The 20,670-nt window shown below is 36.0% G+C and overlaps 1 protein-coding gene across 5 annotated transcripts in view; it reads left to right on the forward strand.

Moving 5' to 3' along the window:
• The window catches only part of LOC131440743 (acetylcholine receptor subunit alpha-like), a 266,618-nt gene that overhangs the window by 232,797 nt on the left and 13,151 nt on the right, over window positions 1-20,670 (forward strand). For 4 of the 5 annotated variants that reach the window (XM_058612276.1, XM_058612277.1, XM_058612274.1 and 1 more), the window contains 2 exons: window positions 479-607; window positions 9,341-10,022. In XM_058612276.1, coding sequence (XP_058468259.1) covers window positions 479-607; window positions 9,341-10,022 — 811 coding nt within the window. The remainder of the gene's footprint in view (window positions 1-478; window positions 608-9,340; window positions 10,023-20,670) is intronic. The other variant, XM_058612278.1, reaches the window with a different exon arrangement.

Here is a 20,670-nt window from a genome sequence, read left to right on the forward strand (position 1 = left end):
CTATTTCAATGGTAATGTACAAACAAATTTTTTAAAATAACAACAAACATTTTTTTTAAAATAATTCATCCATTTTTTCAACAGATGAGTTTACATAAAATCATGTATTATTCATTAAGATTTTCTCAATCTGAATTCCATGCTTGGATAAGAGTTTATTTCTCAAGATATGTTTCGAATCTTGTAAACATCATCCAAAATATTGAGGAATGCGATTCTATCTCAATATAAACCCAAACTATTTTTTTTTTTTTGACAACATTAGTTAAACATAATCAATCCCTAAGTCATGGTATCATCGATTACTCATCCTTGCGTCATTGTATCTCTGATAACTTTCTTGTTCTCGTATGAATGAATGCGTGTAAATTTTCATTTGGGACATAACGTCAATATATGGCCGATTTATAGTGTGCATCCTTTTTATGAATTTCCATTTTCGGTGAATGATAAAAAATGGTTCCAAAAATCGATGCAGCGCTGCTTCGCAAAGATTTATGTTGCGTTCATGCAATGGAATGGGCGATAACATCCCACCGCTACCACCAACAATTGCTTTTGATCCTTCGGTGCTGCTCGATCGTCATCTGCTCGCTTCCAGTGACAGGTAGGTCTACAAGGTTATCTGCAGATGAAAACCCATAATTGGTATTTTAGTGTTTGGATTAATGGTTGAGCGCTTCCAATATTGGTGTGTTTTGCCGTCTTATAGTTTCTAGACAATTTTACCGAGTATTGACTGTGATCTCTCACTATTCAAAAAGTGCATCAAGGATATGTATTAACATGTCTAGAGATAAATCCAATGTTGAAGCTGCTGTATGCTACCTGATTCCCAATTACCTCAGAACTCATGCTGTGCGTTTGAAGTTTATCCGTTGTTAAATTGTATCTGTGCTAGTAAACATTCCATTCGATTCTGTGTTTTCCGTTTTGTGAGTACACTAAGGTCTCTTTTTGCACGGGGGTTACGTGCCGTGCTAAAAAAAACCGTGTTAAAAAAAACCGTGTTAATTGCGGAAACCGTGTTAAAAAAAACCGTGTTAATTGCGAAAACCGTGTAAAAAAATCTTGTGAAAATCGCATTAATTTTAGAAAACGTTCAACAAGTGTATTAATTCCGAAAACAATCGATTGGTACGTGTAGCATCTTCGATGTGCTGTACCTCACCGTGTGCGCCAACGCATTAACAGCGAAGCAACAATTGTCATCCTCGTGATATACTCTATTATCAACGAGACAATCCACAAAACGCTTTTATTTTCAATTTTTGTGTCACGCTAATTGTCCTCACGGATCCGCATCGATCTACGCAAATAACATGAATTCACGCATGACAAACTAAATAAAATCGTAACAATAACCTTTTATATCACCCTTCATTTACATTTGTAAGGACTAAGTCAAAAGGACTCTGTTCCAAATCTTGTATAAAAACCGCTGTAGTTTGAATTTCAAGTATCATTCTTAATCCAAAACCGAAGAGAATTGTTTCTGCTGTGTACCAGTCAAACCTGCCTCCGCGAAAGTTTTAGTTAAAAATTGTGAAAGTGTGCGGTTTCTGATTAGCTGGATCGGTACGTTCATATTTTTCGATACTATTAATCGTTCCTGCTTGATTTCGTTCTCAATTAATTAGCGAGGTAGGTTACATGTGGTTGAATATTTCGAAGAAGTACAATATAATGGAAATCGTGTGCTTTATACATTTAATTTTATACATTTTTATTATACATTTTTTATATATTTCTACCGTGTAATTTTGATTACAGAATCACACAATGGCATCGAATTCTGATAAAATGATTCCCAGACCCAGAAAGTCGATCACGCTTCAAAACAAAATAATTGTTTTAGACCGGCTCGCAAATGGTGAAACGGCTGCATCCATTGGCAGATCTCTGTCATTGAATGAGGCAACTATCCGAACCATTAAGCGAAATGAATCTCGTACCAGACAGGCAGTCTCAAATGGCACGGATTCCTCGTCTAAACGAGCAGCCTATACCCGAAACGTTGCTGTTGATAAAATGGAAAAAGCATTACTTGTGTGGATCGAAGACAATGCACAAAAAAGAATTCCAATTAACGCGGATTTAATTAGACAAAAGGCATTACGTCTTTACCATCTTTTGGAGAATGAGGAAGCATCAAGCAGTAAACATAATGGTTTTAAAATCTCTTTCACTACTGTTTATTACAATATGAAACACAAAATTTTTTGACAGGTAAACGTACTGAATTTAAAGCAAGCGAGGGTTGGTTCTACAAATTCATTCGGAAGAACAACGTCCGAAATGTGCAAGTCAAAGGCGAGTGCGCATCGGCGGATACTGTTGCAGCTCGGGAATACCCAGCAAAACTGTTGACAATTATTAAACAAGGAGCATATCACCCAGACCAGGTGTTCAACGCGGACGAAACAGGTCTGTTCTGGAAAAAAATGCCGAACAGAACATATCTAGCTGCTGCTGAACGTCAAGCGCCAGGATTCAAAGCTGCAAAAGACCGAGTCACACTGCTGTTTTGTTCGAACGCATCTGGCGATAAAATATTGAAACCGCTACTGCTTCATCGGGCAATGAGACCCAGATCGATGAAAGGAGAAGATTTCGATACGCTGCCTGTGCACTGGAGAAGTAATCCTAAAGCTTGGGTTACTAAACCAATATTTGAAGAGTGGTTTAAAGAACTTTTCATTCCGGAGGTTCAGAAATACCTGGAGAACAAAGGAATGAAGTTCAAAGTTCTCTTGATAATAGACAACGCTCCTGGACATACCACACCTCAACATTCACAAGTACAAATAGTTTTTCTGCCACCCAACACTACATCATTGATTCAACCATTAGATCAAGGCATTATTTCAACCTTTAAAAAACTATATATTAAACAAACGTTTAATTACATATTGGAACAGTTGGACAAAGACCAATCTATGACGGTAATTACAGCATGGAAAACGTTTTCGATGCGGGAATGCGTGCGTTTCATTGGTACAGCGTTAAAAGCTATGAAAATGTCTACACTAAATAATTGTTGGAAATCATTATGGCCAGAATGTGTTGAACATGATGGAAAAACGTTATTTGATGATCGAGAAATTATTTTACTAGCGCATGCAGTAGGAGGTACAGGTTTTGATAATTTTACCTCCTCGGATATTAATGAATTGCTGGAAGACACTGTTATATCCGATGAGGATCTGTGTACCGATGTAATAGACGACGTTGAAGAAGAAGAAGAAGAAATTGGACAAATGAATGCCGATCAAATTAGAAAAGGTATTGCTATAATTATTTTGATTATTGTCTCTTATATAATCCCTTTTTACCAGGTATTGCAATGTGCAATGCAGCAGCTGCTCACTTTATCAATGTGGATCATAATACTGCAAGAGCTATATCATTTAGAAGTGACATGAAATATTGTATTGCTAGATATGAAGAGGAGTTGAAAAACCTCGAAAAATCAACAGTTACAGAGACTTCCTCTCTACGAGATTCTCGGTCAAACGATGACGAAGTTGAAAATTTAACGTGTACTATTCCAGGGCGAAGGCGTCGTGTTATTTACGACAGCGATTAAATATCAATATTATACATATTAAACTACATACAGAATTTGATACAGAATTTTTCAATAAATGATTTTTTTGCAAAATGATTTTGATTCAAATAAGTGTTTTTATTAGCTCTAATTATAGTTTTATTGTTTCGATCTGATATATTACCACTTTATATAATCGATCCAAGAAAAATTCGTTTTTTTTTTAAATAGAGTAATTACTAAGTTCTTCTCTAAGACCGTGTTAATTGCGAAAACCGTGTAAAAGAAAACCGCGTTAATTCCGAAAACCGTGTAAAAAAAGCCGTGTATAAAAAACCGTGGGAAAAAAAACCGTGCAAAAAGAGACCTTAGTGTATATTAATATGCACCGTAGGGGAAAGGTGGCGATTAGTGCACACCTATGTTTTTTTTAATTACAAAAAGATTTTTCAAGATCGTAAACACGTCTACGGAAACTTCAAACCTTGCTTCACAATAACCTCAAAAGAAATATTACAATTATTGTTTACGAGCATGAAATCCACCAAATGGTCATATTTTGTTCCTAATGGTGTGCAAGGGTAAGTTCTCCGTAAATCTCGAGTTTTCGTAGAAGTGAATAAAATTTTTTCGAACCAAACCGTCGGATGGACACGAATCAACCCTTGGACATGTTACATATACACACTTTTTTGAGAAGTTTACCAAATTTCACGAATTCGAACAAACTCGGAGCAATTTACCAATCAGACTAAAGCTATATTCACAAAAATAAAAACTTTGTGTTATAATTTGCATTTCAAGCCTACGATAAGGTTCCGATTGAAGTTTGTGTCCACATACACCACATTTTTTTAGAAATATTTTAGAAATACTTTCCAATTCGCAATTTTCGTTCAAACTGCTCGAAACAACACATTTGCTCATGACCATGGTAACCAAGTCATTTTTTCAAAAATCTGTGTTCTCTTCCCATAAGAGCACAGCAAAACTAAATAAAATTGGGCTTATCACAACGATTCCTTTTATAGAATTAATGATAACAGAAAATCTGGTACGATACTGTAAATATTGTTTCTTTTAACAACACAAGGTATTTATTACTTCTTAACTGGTTAGTTTGTTTCTATAATTTTTATCTGTTCCACGAAGCGCAGTATTATGAATGCATATTTGACAATATGAAATTATGATTTCTAATCAAGATTATAATTCGAAATTTGACGCGACAATTAAATTAAAATGACGATAACTTCGTTGTGATGATGATAAGTTCGTTGTGATTAGTCGATTCTCAACCCCACACATAGGGTCAGAAAGTTTTTCTGGCCCGAAGGGGCAAATGACCTTGAGGTTAAAACCTCTTTAATAAAAAAACAGAACAAAAAAACAAAGAAAATCGTGATTCTATATATAATAAATAATATAAAGCCTATTTTCTATAAACCAAACACGTTAAGAGAATAACATTTTTTATATTTATGAATTGATATGAAGTTAACAGGGAAGGTAAAATATAATCAAATGAAGTTAAACGGACAAAATTTCAATGTTTATCGCAAAAAAACAGAGCTCACAACGAGATGTGCACTAATATGTAACGCGCACTACTACCCGCCTTTCCCCAAACAAGATTCTGATAGAAAAGGAATTGTTACAAATTCGATTAGCGTGAAGTATCATTTCGGCCCGGAAATTACAGCGAGTGCTTGTATCTGAGTGTTACGTTATAAATTAGAAATATATGTATACCTCCCGACGATCCTCTACATTGCTTCTAAATTAAACTGACATCAATTTGTCAATTGACCAAATTTTATTTAAAATTGCATGGTAGAAAAGCATTACAAACTTAAAATGTATATAAATAATATGTATATAGCTTCATAGTTCCCATAACTGTGTTAAATGAGTATTAGAGTTCTTCAACAACCGCTGTTATAATTTATTTGCATTTTCATCAGGCAGCATTTTTATATTTCGTGTGCGTGTCACGCAATCCTGTTCTTCCAACTCATGAAACGAGGGTGTTTTCGATGCAAAACAAATGAGAATCTGTGTTACTTCGCCATCATTTTACTTAAGTTTAGCTTGAATTTTGAAATTAATCATCGCTCACCTCTCAAGCAGAATTGTAAACTTACACGAATCAGAACATAAAAATATATGGTCTGTAACTGTAACGATTGAAAATTCGGTAAAAATCGATTTATAGGTTTTTGTGGTTTTTTATTACGCTTTTCAAAAAGGGTCAGAGGTCCACAAGGAGATTGATAGTACGAGGGTTGTTACTTATGTATTTAGCCTAAAATAAAAACAGTATTATATTTGATCGGAAATGGTTTCATTATTTTTCAAAATATTTCTAAATGATCAATACACTTTCGCATACGCTTGAACGTCATATGGCGATGATCCATTATCAGATTTTTCACAGCATCGATGTTTTCTGGCAAAACGTTACACAGTCGCATAGGATGGTGCTACACTGCCAAAAGTCGACCTAAGTTGATTGAAGCTCTCTTGTCCTGACAATCCACGTCGAAAATCGTAATAAATCATTGCGCGATAATGTTCACCAAAACGAACAGCGCTTCAATGACAGAATGTTCTGAAGATGGCAATGATTAAAAATGTCAAACTTTTTTATGGAAACGTCAAATCCACCGGGCAACACTTAGTGTTACCAAGACTAAATACATAAGTAACAACCTATGTATGTATTACAATTCTCCGGCCAGGAACAGGCTAGAGGCCGTGTGGAATCCTGCTGAAAAAACTAACCAAGAATAGATCTACTGGGATTCTGCTTCCATGTAGTTAAAGGCAACATTTGCAGAAGTTTTTTCCTTCAGTTATAAGATTTTTCAACGTTTTATATCTGGTCGTTCTATTTATTTTAATTTTACGGCAAAATGTTTTCTAGATTATGAGAAAAGTTTTATTTGGTATATTTTTCTTCTTACATATTATTGCTTGTCTTTCAAGATTACAAATTGAATTATAGAAATCAACTATCATGAAAATCCGATCGGTATATTGAATAAATAGTAGGAAAACACTTGTTTATTGATCACCTATTAATGTTTGATCATCTAGCTCCTGATAAGCGGGAGGAAAGGTAACGTACTCCAGATTCAGGTCTTTTGATCTTTGTTTGCTAATTTAAAATAGTTTGATATAATCTATAGAATACTTAATACATGTACTGTATCCGTTAAACAGAGCTTGCGGGAGATTTCAATATGTCTTTATAATGAATCAACTTTTTTGTCTAAATCCTATTCACTCGTTTACACTGTAGCAATCAATTTTATTTAGGAAAACTTAGGAAAACTACCGTTACTGGAATATATACTAACAAATATCTCTCTCTTAGGCTGAGAACCACTTCGCGGTTAATTTTAACTTTTTTTTAATCTTGAGTGGTTATTTTTTGTCGAGTAGGTTTTTTTTTGTCGAGTAGTTAAATTTAACTAAAACTGCGGCGCATTTCAATGTTTGACGGATGGAGAATTATTTGGGTTTGTTTTGCACTGAAAATAATTTTGACTAAAAAATTGATATTAGAATTTTCTTTGCAAGATTTTTCTCAGTGTCGGAAAATAACCATCGATCTATCAAAAATAACCATGCTTTCGAGCATGGTTATTTTTAACAACATCAAAATAACCACTCAAGTGTCAGATTTTAACCAAAAGTTAGATTAACCGCGAAATGGTTCACAGCCTTAGATCACAAACTTAGATTCAAATGAAAAGTATTGCGGTTTCATACGGAATTCCTGATTCTTTTACGGATACTACTTCTGGCTCCAGAAGAGTAGTGTTTTGATTTGTAGATTTCGCTAGTTTACGTCCGCACAAACTTTCCTGTTTTTATTCAATGAACGTTTCTAAGAAATCCACAGTAATATTATGATCGTATAAGTAATACATGAAAGACATAGTTACACCCCTAGGTCGATTACAACAGGTTTTTAATAGAATTTTTGTTTACCGGAAGTATTCATCAAAATTGTCCCATTGTCGTCAAAGATTCAGTTTAAATACCATATCCAAATGCAATTCTCTTTACACTACTAATGAGGTCTTGTACAACGTTTTGACCATTTTTTTGCTTAGCGTGGAAATCCTTTTTTGTTTTTCTAATATAAAAGGGTTATGAAATCACAGTGAAAACCGAATTTGAACCGATGCCGAGTGTCATTCGAATCGGTTCGTCGAGATCAGCAAATGTCCGTATGTGTGTGCGAGTATGTGTATACGTGTATTTTGTATTTTTTTTTTCAACTTTACTTGACATTTCAAAGCTTGCAGGGAATTTCGATGTGTTGATAATCATGAATATAGAAATAATGTGTGTTGTTAATTAATTTGGAAAAAGGTTATTTAGTGGAACACTTACGGTGGCGGGCTTATCCACCATGGAGGGCTTACCCCCACTTCCCCTACTGTATGGTAGCAATAAGACGACTTCGAAATAAGTGAACCAAACGAACAAAAGGGTCCGTCGCCTATATGAAAAAACTACCGTCGTTGTTTAAATCAAACAGGTTCGCTGCTGAACTTCGATATAAGAAATTGAAATATTACCTAAAAAAATAGTACATCTAGGATTAAAACAAGCGTATTTACTGCTGCCAGAGCTAATAAAAGTCATTTTCATCGACTCAAAAAAGACGAAAATGACAAGAAATTACTGTCACACTCAGCTTTACTTGCAAACTATGAGAACGAAATTCATGTCTAGTCAATGACATAAGCGGTACAGTAGTTTCAAAATTGTGTTTTTTCTTTCATTTGCCCTTCCAGTCATTTGCAGTTTTCAGTGAAAATCCCATAATATGCAGTGTCGATGTTCAACCGAAGCTGTGAGAATCGAAAATGACAGAAAAAGGTTTCATAATAACTTTTACCTGTTGGTGCCCGAATTTGAAGTAGTTTTGCTTCCCAAAACAGTTCTGGGATGTAATTGCTTCGATTTGTCATGTTTTAGTCACTTTTTATAGCCAAGCGTCACAGGTTTTCAATACACCAATGAAAGAATGAGATTTGAAATTATGCTGATGCTTAGTTTGGTTTCGTCTTATCATAGAGAAAATAGTGACGTTGGCAATTATACTCTCTCTTTCGTTTTAATAAGAAACGAGAATGCTTCGTCTCTCTTCGTTTGTTCTGGTGTCGGTCATTTACGAATAAGACAGTAAAATATTGAAAATGAGACTGTTGGATTGGATTCTTTCATTGAGAATGCGTGACAATTTTAAGCTCTGACTGTTACTCAATTGACGCACTGCATAAATCACATTCAGTTTTGTAAGGGGTGCAAAGCAATTTAGCAATTTTCTAAAGACAACTGAAACTTGCATTCCGAGGAGCATGAAAACATCAAGTAAATGGTGTTTTTTAAGAGCTTGCTGTCGCCACGAATATTTTCACAAAAGTGATACATCGCCACGAATACTTTGACCCCCGCCCCCTCGTTTATATGAAAATATCTCCTTAATATCATTTTTGTCCACAGGAATAATATTTCAAAAATAATTTGCCATCTGTTTTATCATCAGTGTTGTCAGTCTATGTTTGTTGTCAGTTTTCAAAATGCAGTGTAATCAATGTTCGTCGTATTCCATCGTATACAAATCAAATACGCAACCCATCATGAATATCTTGCATGTACCAACAAATTGTTCCTAAAGCTAAAGCGTTTTGTTATTGTGTTTCATTGTGTTTTTCTGCGGTCGTCACATTTGAACTTGAATTTGCCTAATTTATTTCTCATTTTCAGCATAAACACTTGTCGATTGCACGGTAGTCCAACGCATCACTCTCATCATCATAGTGGAGGACATCATCATCACTATCATCACGGGATGCATGGGATCAATCTAATGGATGACTTAACACTGCCCTACCAGGATCATAACCACCACAATTCCCCAATGTCTCCGATCAACCTAAACCTTCTATCATCAGGTAGCACGGCGGTACCCATTCCGCACCATACAACGACATCCGGTGGCCTATCCAGTGCTGGTGCTGCATTGCTTGATCCCCATAGCACCTTCCAAACGAACCTAGCAGGTGGTGTCGGCGCTGGCGCTGGCGGAGCGAGTAAGACTAGCACAAATGTGATAATAAACACTGCAACTAGCACAACTACTAGAAGTAATCTAAGCTGTTGCAATAATCTTTTCCTCAACGATGGACGAACTGGTTTAGATAGTAGCGTTCAATTAACGAACAATAACAGTGTGGCTGAAGGCACTATTCACTCGTCAACCGCCGTGCCAAGTGTACCGATTATTAATACCACTGATAGCGGACTCGGTGGAAATAGTGGAAATGATACCGATGGCAAAGATAAATCAACGCGCCACCGATGGTTGACATGCCCAGAGCTGCACAAGGCAATGGACGGTGTAACGTACATCGCCGACCACACACGCAAGGAGGAAGAAAGCACAAGAGTAAGTGTCATGAGTATAAGCGTAGCCAAATGATTTGATTAACTAATCACTTTCTGACAGTATACCTTGATCATAACACCTTCGAAATATATTAGACAACTGTCACGTCACTGCATTACATCTACTGTCACAATCAACACAAATATTTTGTCTGCTACACTCATCACCAGTGTATCAGTCGGATAGTTAGTGGTCACACTAACAATTATTTTTCAAATTTTACGTACACTGAGGTCTTTTTTCATGCGGTTTTTTGCGACTTTTTTTGTGTATTTCCGAAGTTACACCGATTTCCGAAGTTACGTGTTTTTCACACGGATTTTCTAAGTTGCGCGGTTTTTTACGCTAGGTTCCGAAGTTACGCGTTTTTTACGCGAACACGGAAAAGCCAGCGATCGCAAAACAACTAAAATCTGATTTGTTTTTTCTGGATTTGATTGGTTAAAATTTGGTACAACTAATCGTTTATTGTTTTGGTTTATCGTGCTGTCAGTTTAACAATAAAACCCAGCAAAGACACGCACCACAAACGAGTAACGAAACGTTATAGTTGAGCAATGACATACACCTTATACCGCTGACAGACATGTGATTTCCGTACAATGATTTCAGTACAACGCTGTTCGCGTACAACGATGAGGTGACAGACATGTTTTGCGCACAGAAAGAATATACAGTGAAACGAAACAACTCAAACTTAGCTTGATTTCCCAGCTCCGATGTTCGATAATATAGAAACCAAAAATTTTTGCGGTTTGAAGTGTATTCCTAGTAACTGATTTATAACAGAGTTAATCAATGCCTCTCTGAACTATTAAACTAATTTTGTATGTGAGTGTTCTTCGGATCAAATTTTAAGGTACATTTATGACACGGTTGTTTCTGGAATACAGGATTTTTACCTTCACTATTCAAATGTAATTAGCATAAGGGAAAACTTGATGTCCATAATTTTGATGTTCTACCGAAACATTCACTGAAATTTAAAAAAATAGAAAACGGAGGAATTATGAAAGACTTTTAGAACTAATTTTCGGAACACTAGCACTATTTTGTATGCAACCAGGCGCGTAGCCAGAGAAAATTTCCGGGGGGGGGGGGGGGGGGTTTAGAACATGGTGATAAATCAACACATGTACAATTTATATCACAATGTTTCCCATGGGTTATAATTTTTTGTTTCGGGGGGGGGGGTTTGCACCCCTAAAACCCCCCCCTGTATACGCGCCTGTATGCAACGAAGCTAATTTCTACCAAAAAGGTGATAAATCAACAAATTTTGTTTGTAAATCTGCCGACTTTGCAAAATCCGCAAAAATTTCAAGTTGTTCAGTAATAATTCCTTTTTTATCCGCATATTCACAAGAACATTAAGAGCACATAAACTTTTAACATTGAGCCTCAAAATAGTATATAAATCTAATATATTCTTAGTATGTAACCATGCATGGCACAAACATATTAAAAAAAATGCTTTCAACGAAACCGTTTATTCATTACGAAATTTTTATAAAAAGGATTATGTTTATCATAAAGCTGATTTTAAAACCTTCTTGAATTTGAAATCATTTCGAAATAGATTTGACATAGGTTTGATGTTTCATTTTACTTCATAATGCTTATGAAAAATGGGCTGGAATATAATCTCATAATGGTTTTGTTTGGACTTTGGCGATTTTAAAGTTATGACTACACAATTAGTTTACCGATGTATTGGATATTTATCGTTTATTATTACCACATGTGCATTCAAAATATGAATCATTATGTGTTCTAAATCCATTTCAATAATAATTTTACTTGTTATTGAATAGAAAACAATAACTCGATATTGCTCAATGCTAATTTAATGTACAAATACGAATATATTGTTTTCCTTATTCGTATTTAAAAACTTCACCAAATTTATGAACTTTTCTTTGTTTGACTGCTTTTTGGAAATAAGCTACAACGTTGATAAAGTGTAATTTTATGCTGCTGGTTAGCATTTAAGCGAGATTATTTCAAAATAAAACAAAGGTTGTTTATTATTTGATACTCAGAAGAAGGAAATATTGTTTCGTGAGTTCACCATCGCTCTTCAATGGCGCTGGTAGCAGTAAACAGTTATGTGATTTTGCACAGTACAACGATAAATGACCGTAGTACGGAAATCATCGTTGTATCATGATGCGCGCGTGATACAACCGTGATTTAGGGTGACAGACATGTGATTTCATGGTGTACAGTGATTCCGATATCACATGTCTATCATAAGCATTAGACGTCAAATGAAACATTTCAGTGAGGATTCACTCATGCAACTGAGCAATCCAGCACAAATCCAGTAAATGCATGATAGCAAGAAATGTATCAGTTGTTTTAAACAATTATTCAGTTATTTGAACTTATGACGCCTATTGCAATAAATATTTTTACTATGATAGAATAAAATCCTTATTCTTTCATAAATATTCTACTAAACACTCAGACCCTGTTAATTAGTGGCATTTTTTACTGCTAGTCTCTTCAGAGGGCAGCTCATCGTTTATCGCTTGAACACGGAGAACCCTTCGATCATAAAATTGCGATATCGCAGTTTTTGATTTTTGCGATAGTTGATTTAACTAATTTCTTTTTGATTCAACCAATATGGTTTTTGATTTGCATATATTCAAGTAGTTGAAAAATATGTTGTTTTGAATGCTGTCAAATGCCGGAGACAGTTGAAAGCCAAACAATAATTGCAATGCAAAATCAACAACTTTTTTAGTTGAAATCTGTTCGCGTCACTTCAAAATGTCAATGAAAACAGCATCGATGGTTAAAGCGTTTGGTGAAATTGTGTTCATTCGATTTGAGAAATTCATGATAACAAGTGTTTATCTAACAGCGGTGTTGTGATGAAGTTAACCTTGTTTAAGATGAAAAAGATTTGGTGACAAATTAGAAAATGTTAATGAATGATCATCTCGTAATCTTTCAGGTATGCGCAAAAATTTTATGCTTCAAATTCGATCATTGATTTACTTCCAGCAGACTGTTTTACTTCCAGCGGTTTGATACCGACGATGATGTTCATGCATTAGCAATAAAACGCTTTTCGACATGAATTTAATTTATGAAAGTAACAGGAGCGAAGGGTTTCAAACACACAGAACGCGCTGCAATTGAATGGCGCGTTTGAATTGCCGTCGCAAAATTCCAATTCCCAGCGGTTCATGCACCCAAGCTCATATAAATTGACTAAAATTTTCGCGAATCAATAACATTGTTCGAATTGATTCAACTATTTGCAATGTCTAAAACAAATAAAACCGATTTATTTTTCAACTAACAGAATTTTGTTTCAATAACAACACCAGTTATTTCAACTAAAATATTTGTTGAAATTGAAAGGTATGTGTCCTCACTAATTGACAGCATTTTTTTTTCAAACAGTTAAATTAGTTGTTTCAACCATCGTTTCTGCTAATCGAAAAACAAAAATGACAGTTTAGTTAAAACAACAATCGATTAGTTGTACCAAATTTTAACCAATCGAATTCAGAAAATCAACTAATATTTTCTGAACTAAATGGGATCGCAGGTGGTTCCGTGAACAACGAAATATTCCCTAAGTAGCTGCTTATAGTTTTATCACTAAACTCACAGATGATATAGAAATACAACAAAAGATTTAAATTCCCAAGAGGGAGTTCGCCAGTAAAATGTTTACAGCGCATTGAAAAATGTTTCCTCCACTTGCAGAATGACTCACTGGAAGAGCTTTTTTGATTCCTGTCCGAACTGTCTTGTTTGAACTGTCCGAAAATAAATTACTCGCAGTTGAAATTGAAACATTTATCTATTTATCTATTATATCTATTTAATACACACGGAGAACACTTCGATCATAAAATTGCTATATCGTAGTTTTTGATTTTTGCGATAGTTGATTTAACTAATTTCTTTTTGATTCAACCAATATGGTTTTTGTATTTGCATATATTCAAGTAGTTGAAAAATATGTTGTTTTGAATGCTGTCAAATGCCGGAGACAGTTGAAAGCAAAACAATAATCGCAATGCAAAATCAACAACTTTTTTAGTTGAAATCTGTTCGCGTCGCTTCAAAATGTCAACGAAAACAACATCGATGGTTAAATACTTTGCTGAAATTGTGTTCATTCGATTTAAGAAATTTATGATAACAAGTGTTTATCTAACAGCGGTGTTGTGATAAAGTTAACCTTGTTTAAGTTGAAAAAGATTTGGTGACCAATTAGAAAATGTTAATGAATGATCCTCTCGTAATCTTTCAGGTATGGGCAAAAATTTTATGCTTCAAATCCGATCATTGATTTACTTCCAGTAGACTGTTTTACTTCCAGCTGTTTGATACCGATGATGATGTTCATGCATTAGCAATAAAACGCTTTTTGACATTAAGTAACAGGAGCGAAGGGTTTAAAACACACAGAACGCGCTGCGATTGAATGGCGCGTTTAAATTGCCGTCGCAAAATTCCAATTCCCAGCGGTTGATGCACCCAAGCTCATATAAATGGACTAAAATTATTAGTGCATAACTTTAGTTCAACCGTTTGAAAGCATCATCTTTCAATACTCATTTTAGGTAAATTTAATAATTTCGCTAATTTACTCGCCCCTCCGGGCACTTTTGCTGATTAAAAACGTTTTTCTACATCAATCATTTCCGATCGAATCAGAAGTATTTTTTTAGAATTTAGATCTTTACTGTTCTCGACTTGACATGATCATGATCATACAAAAATCAAAATCACTTAGAGATCAGATCAGTTCTGATTTCGTAATGATGATTTATTCCTTGGTTAAGATCACTTGAAATCAGCAGTGATCGGTGGTTTCCTCAGCCCTAATGATATTACATGTCAATATAAAATACTGTTTATATTTTAACAACGATATTTATTTCATGAATCTCAAAATACCGAACTTATTTCAAATAGATCATGACGTGTATCAGTAAGTATATTTTGATTATTTTCGCAAATCAATAACATTGTTCGAGTTGATTCGACTATTTGCAATGTCTAAAACAAATAAAACCGATTTATTTTTCAACTAACAGAATTTTGTTTCAATAACAACAGCAGTTATTTCAACTAAAATATTTGTTGAAATTGAAAGGTATTGACAGCATTTTTTTCCATCGTTTCTGCTAATCGAAAAACAAAAATGACAGTTTAGTTAAAACAACAATCGATTTGTTGTACCAAATTTTAACCAATGGAATTCAGAAAATCAATTAATATTCTGGTTGAAATGGGATCGCGGGTGGTTCCGTGCACGGAAAACTTGTTTTACAATCAACTCTTATATTCTTCTGCATACTTTCACTTACATGAAACGGCCACTACGTAACTGACATAAGTGACGTTCATTTGTCATTGAAAATTTTCAATATGAAACGTTTCTGGTAAAATAAAGAGGATTCTGATATGATGGAATTTGTGAGCAGTACAAACCTGCACATAGTCAATGCAGGAAACCGCCCAACTTTTGCGAGATCTGGAAGAGAGGAGGTTTTGGACGTAACTCTCTGCTCTGATAGAATTGCGCATGAGTTGGTGAATTGGCTCGTCTCCGATGAGCTCGAACCTTCGTTGTCTGATCATAAGTACATATTCTTTGATCATTCAAACGTTAAATTTGATATTATCACATATCGTAATCCCAAATCTACAAACTGGGACCTCTATGAAGAGGGCTTGGCGACTAGATTTTACGGGTACCAACCAACAATTGAAACCCCAATTGATTTGGAAAATGTTGTCGACGAGACAAATTCACTCATAGTTGCAGCATATGAAGAGGCTTGTCCACTTCGGATTGTGCGAGCTACTAGAGGAACTCCTTGGTGGAATGCTGAACTTGCTAGACTAAGGAAACTATGCAGAAGAGCTTGGAACCACCGACGCAGAGATGGGTCGGAGGCATTCGTGTTGGCTCGAAGGGCTTACAAAAATGCTCTTCGATCGTCTGAGCGAAGTGGTTGGAAAAGCCTCTGCACAAATGTCTCTAGTCTCAACGAGGCTAGCAGATTAAATAAGTTACTTTCAAAGTCTAAGGACTTTAACGTCAGTTTCTTAAGAACTTCAGATGGTGAACACTTGTCTGATGAAAGTGATGTACTTCACTGCCTTTTTAACACTCACTTTCCAGGATGTATGGATCCATCACCGACAGCTCTTTCCGAGACTTTTTCAGGTAGTTACGATTCTTTGGCCCTTGCTCGAAGCGTTGTGACGATTGAATCGGTCAAATGGGCAGTTGAGAGTTTTGCTCCGTACAAATCTCCTGGAAAGGATGGAGTTTTCCCAGTGTTACTGCAGAAAGGGTATGAACATTTCAAACATGTTTTGAAGAAAATACTTACTTTTAGTCTTGCGACAGGATATATTCCAAGAGCCTGGCAGGAAATAATTGTCAAATTTATTCCCAAAGGCGGTCGCGACACTAATGAGGAAGCGAAGAGTTTCAGGCCTATCAGTCTTAGCTCATTTCTTCTTAAAACAGTGGAACGCATAGTCGATCACTATATCAGGAATGTTAGTCTGGGCGTGCATCCGCTACATGGAATGCAACATGCTTACCAGCGTGGAAAGTCCACTACAACCCTGTTACATGATGTTGTGTACAACATTGAAAAAGCTTTCTCGCAAAAGCAATCTTGCTTGGGAGTTTTCCTAGATATTGAAGGTGCCTTTGATAACGTGTCTTTCAATTCAATTCTGGAGGCAGCCCGTGGTCATGGCATATCTTCAAGTATCACAAATTGGATATACGCAATGCTTAACAATCGACTTCTTTGTTCATCGCTTCGGCAAGCAGAGATTAGAAAGCTGAGTGTCTGTGGGTGTCCTCAAGGTGGTGTACTATCCCCACTTTTATGGAACCTAGTCGCTGATGGTTTGTTAAGGAAACTTAATAACCTTGGATTTCCGACTTATGGTTTTGCCGACGATTATCATATATTGATGACCGGTATAAGCATTAACACTCTCTTTGATTTAATGCAGCAAGCCCTGCGATCTGTTGAACAATGGTGTTGTCAGGTTGGATTATCTGTAAATCCGGGCAAAACATCAATGGTGCTTTTCACTCATCGTAGGATAATCACAGGAGCTCGTCCGTTACAGTTCTTCAGTTCAGAGGTCACTGTGGTCGATCAAGTTAAATACGTCGGGGTTATTCTTGACTCAAAACTGAATTGGTCTGCTCACATTGACTTCAGGATTAAAAGATCATGCATGGCTTTCGGCCAATGCAGGCGAGCTTTTGGAAAATCATAGGGACTCAAACCCAGATATATTCATTGGATCTACACAACTATTGTTAGACCAATTTTAGCATATGGATATCTTCTATGTTGGCAGAAAGGAGAAGTCGCGACAGTTCAGTCAAAGCTAAATCATCTCCAAAGGATGGTCCTAATGGCGATGACAGGAGCATTCACGACAACTCCTACTGCTGCTCTAGAGGCGCTACTGTGCATTAAACCACTACATGTGTTCCTAAATAAGAAGCATTATCTTGTGCATACCGTCTTAAGGTTACAGGGCTTCGGCCACACTCACTTGTGGTCTCAAATGGTTACGTGGGATGAGTATTTACTCGCTCCTAGTGACCTAACTCTCACATGCAGTTTTCTTTTCAAAACATTCAATGTGAGCTATCCTCTTCGTGATGAATGGTTGTCTGGTTATCTGGAACGACAACTTGATGAACACATAGTTTGTTATACGAACGGTTCTCTGTTGAATGGTCGTGCTGGTGCTGGTGTCTACTGTCGTGAAATGAGGCTGGAGCAGTCTCATTCACTTGGTAGATACTGTACTGTGTTCCAAGCAGAAATCTACGCGATTCTGTGTGGAGCACAATCGGCACTTCAGCAGAGGATCTGTGGTAAACGAATTTATTTTTTTTCCGACAGTCAGGCAGCCTTAAAAGCACTCAGTTCGAATGACTCACGGTCGAATCTAGTGATCGCATGTCGAACTCAAATTGAAGACCTCAGCATTTCAAATGCTGTTTACTTCTTATGGGTACCCGGCCATTCTGGTATTACTGGAAATGAATGGGCTGATGAGTTGGCTAGAGCTGGTGCAACGAATGATTTCGTTGGTCCTGAACCAGCTTTACCACTTTCAACTAGTTGGATAAAGCACAAGATTCGTTCTTGGGCTGCATCCAAACATGCCAGCTACTGGCGCAGCTTGCAAACTTGCGCTCAGACAAAAGCATTTCTACCAGATTTAAATCTGAAAATGTCAAAGTGTCTACTGCATTTCTCCAAGCAACATTGCAGTATTCTGGTCAGAGCTCTGACTGGACATTGCAAACTCAATTATCACATGGCTACTATTCAACGTGCTGAGTATTATTCGTGTGATTTGTGTGAATGCGATTATGGTACTTCATATCATCTGATATGTAACTGTCCCGCATTGACGCAGCTACGTATCCGGGTTTTTGGTTCTCCATACATGGTTGAGTCTGTGTATGCGGAGCTAAAATTGAAGGATATTCTCTCGTTTCTCACCCAATGTGGTAAGGAGCTATAGTCAGAAGGGATCATCGTTCTTCCTGCACGGAAAGAAATCCGTTACTGTCGTCATGATCAGAAAATCATGAAACCAATAATTTTAACTTCTCATGAAATTATGAGCAATAAGTCTTCTCCCATGAAAATTAATTATGGTATGAAAATGCGTTACTAGAAAAATGTATTTCTTTCAAAGCTCGTAACTCCAATTTTCTACCCAGATATCACTTTGAACCCTCTACTTCAAGTGATGTGGTGGATTGCTTATTAGGTCAAAGGTAAGGTAAAAGGCAAGAACTACTGAAAATGTTTACTCTATCCTGAGACATATTCATTTCATAATTGTGTTGTTTTACCCACCCTTGGACAGAGAATTGACAACATAATTCGATTGTGAATTTTGATCAAATTCGATTGTGAATTTTGAGCACCATCTAACGAAAATCAGAAAAATAATTTTGTTGTTTTGATATTCAAATGTACATCATTTGAGACATTAGTTAAAATCGCGTAAAAATACGTTCATTGCACCATTCCATTTATTTCTATTTGAAATCGACATATTTAAAAACATAACGCCTGAATTTATGTGACAAACATTACAATCGTACCAGAAACACGCCTGAAGTTATACCCAACAACGTCAAGTGCGTTACGCTCAAATTTCAACGAAATCAGTCCAAATGGATCATGATCCGAGAATTTTTGATCATGGTGTATTATCATAACATGAAAATATACTATTTTCCTCAAATCATGACTCGTTTTGTTCATTTCTAGAATCGGAATTTTGCCCGTGTGGAGTGAATGAATCCCTTCTGTATTCACCTTAAATAGGGTTTAGCAGATTGTTTGGCATCCTTTAGGGGGTGCCGAATTTACTTCTGCTCGTACATACTGCGAATCGTTCTGCATTCTTCCGGGAGTGCAGAATGGTGTCGCTTTTGTAAGATCTCTAAATCCTCTCGGGGGTTGGAGGTTTTATTAACAGCAGACTGTTCGGGACCTCGTAGAGGTTCAGAATTTACTTCTGCTTCCACTAAATGTGATCCTCAGCAGATTGTTCGACATCCCTTAGGGGTGCAGAATTTACTTCTGCTTTTATGTGTTTTTGTGTCGTCAATTTTTCCCATCCTCCTAGTCCAACCCTTACCATTTCCTTTCAATCCTTCCCTCTTATATATCGGGAAAATGATGCTAAAAACAAATTGATGGCAAGGCACAAATCTCCAAATGTCAAGGGGAACGTTCCATTTGAGCCAATTTGTTCTGATTCCTGATTCCTGATACATGAAACGGCCACTACGTAACTGACATAAGTGACGTTCATTTGTCATTGAAAATTTTCAATATGAAACGTTTCTGGTAAAATAAAGAGGATTTTTGTTCTGCGTTTGGCTGTCTTCGTTTTTCGCAATTTTTGTTGAAACAACCAGGAATTTCAATATTGTAATTTTGTGATCTGCGGGTTCTTCGTGAATTTTTAAAGTTATCCGTTTTTTTGTTTTGTCTTAGAAATGCATGAAACGTCGAGATCTTGTGTTATCCCAATTTTTTTTAAGTCCACTCTGTGACACTTAGAAAATAGACAATTTTTATCAGCCGAATTCCGGTGACAGAAGAAATTTATCACAATTTGCTTGAAGAGAAGAAAATCTTGAATTGTCTTTCTCTTCACAACATTAACTTTTCTTTTCAACGAATTTAGCAACTATGCACTTGTTACGAAATTTATTAAAAGAAAAGAAAATTTCAAAGAGATTTCGTGTATTTTCTTAATTTGAAATTCTCGTTAAGTTCAAAACGAAATTTTTTGACACTTGAAAAAGAAAAAGAAAATATTTTTCTCTTCAACATTTTTTCGAAAGAAATTCGAAACGACATTTCTTTTTTTTAAGATAAAATTTAGTAAAACTATCAAAAATTTAATACGTAGAAGCAATGAAAATATTCTTTGTGCAAAAATATATGCGCAAAAAGAGATAGACACTGTCGGCAAGAAAATATTAAACTACTTCACCACCGTCGATTTTTTAAGGATATTAGCAATCCGTTTGAAATACCGAATTTTAACGTTGGGGAGCTATTTCGAATGACTG

Source organism: Malaya genurostris, chromosome 1, assembly GCF_030247185.1.
Source record: "Malaya genurostris strain Urasoe2022 chromosome 1, Malgen_1.1, whole genome shotgun sequence".
In the NCBI taxonomy this organism is placed as follows: Eukaryota; Metazoa; Arthropoda; class Insecta; order Diptera; family Culicidae; genus Malaya; species Malaya genurostris.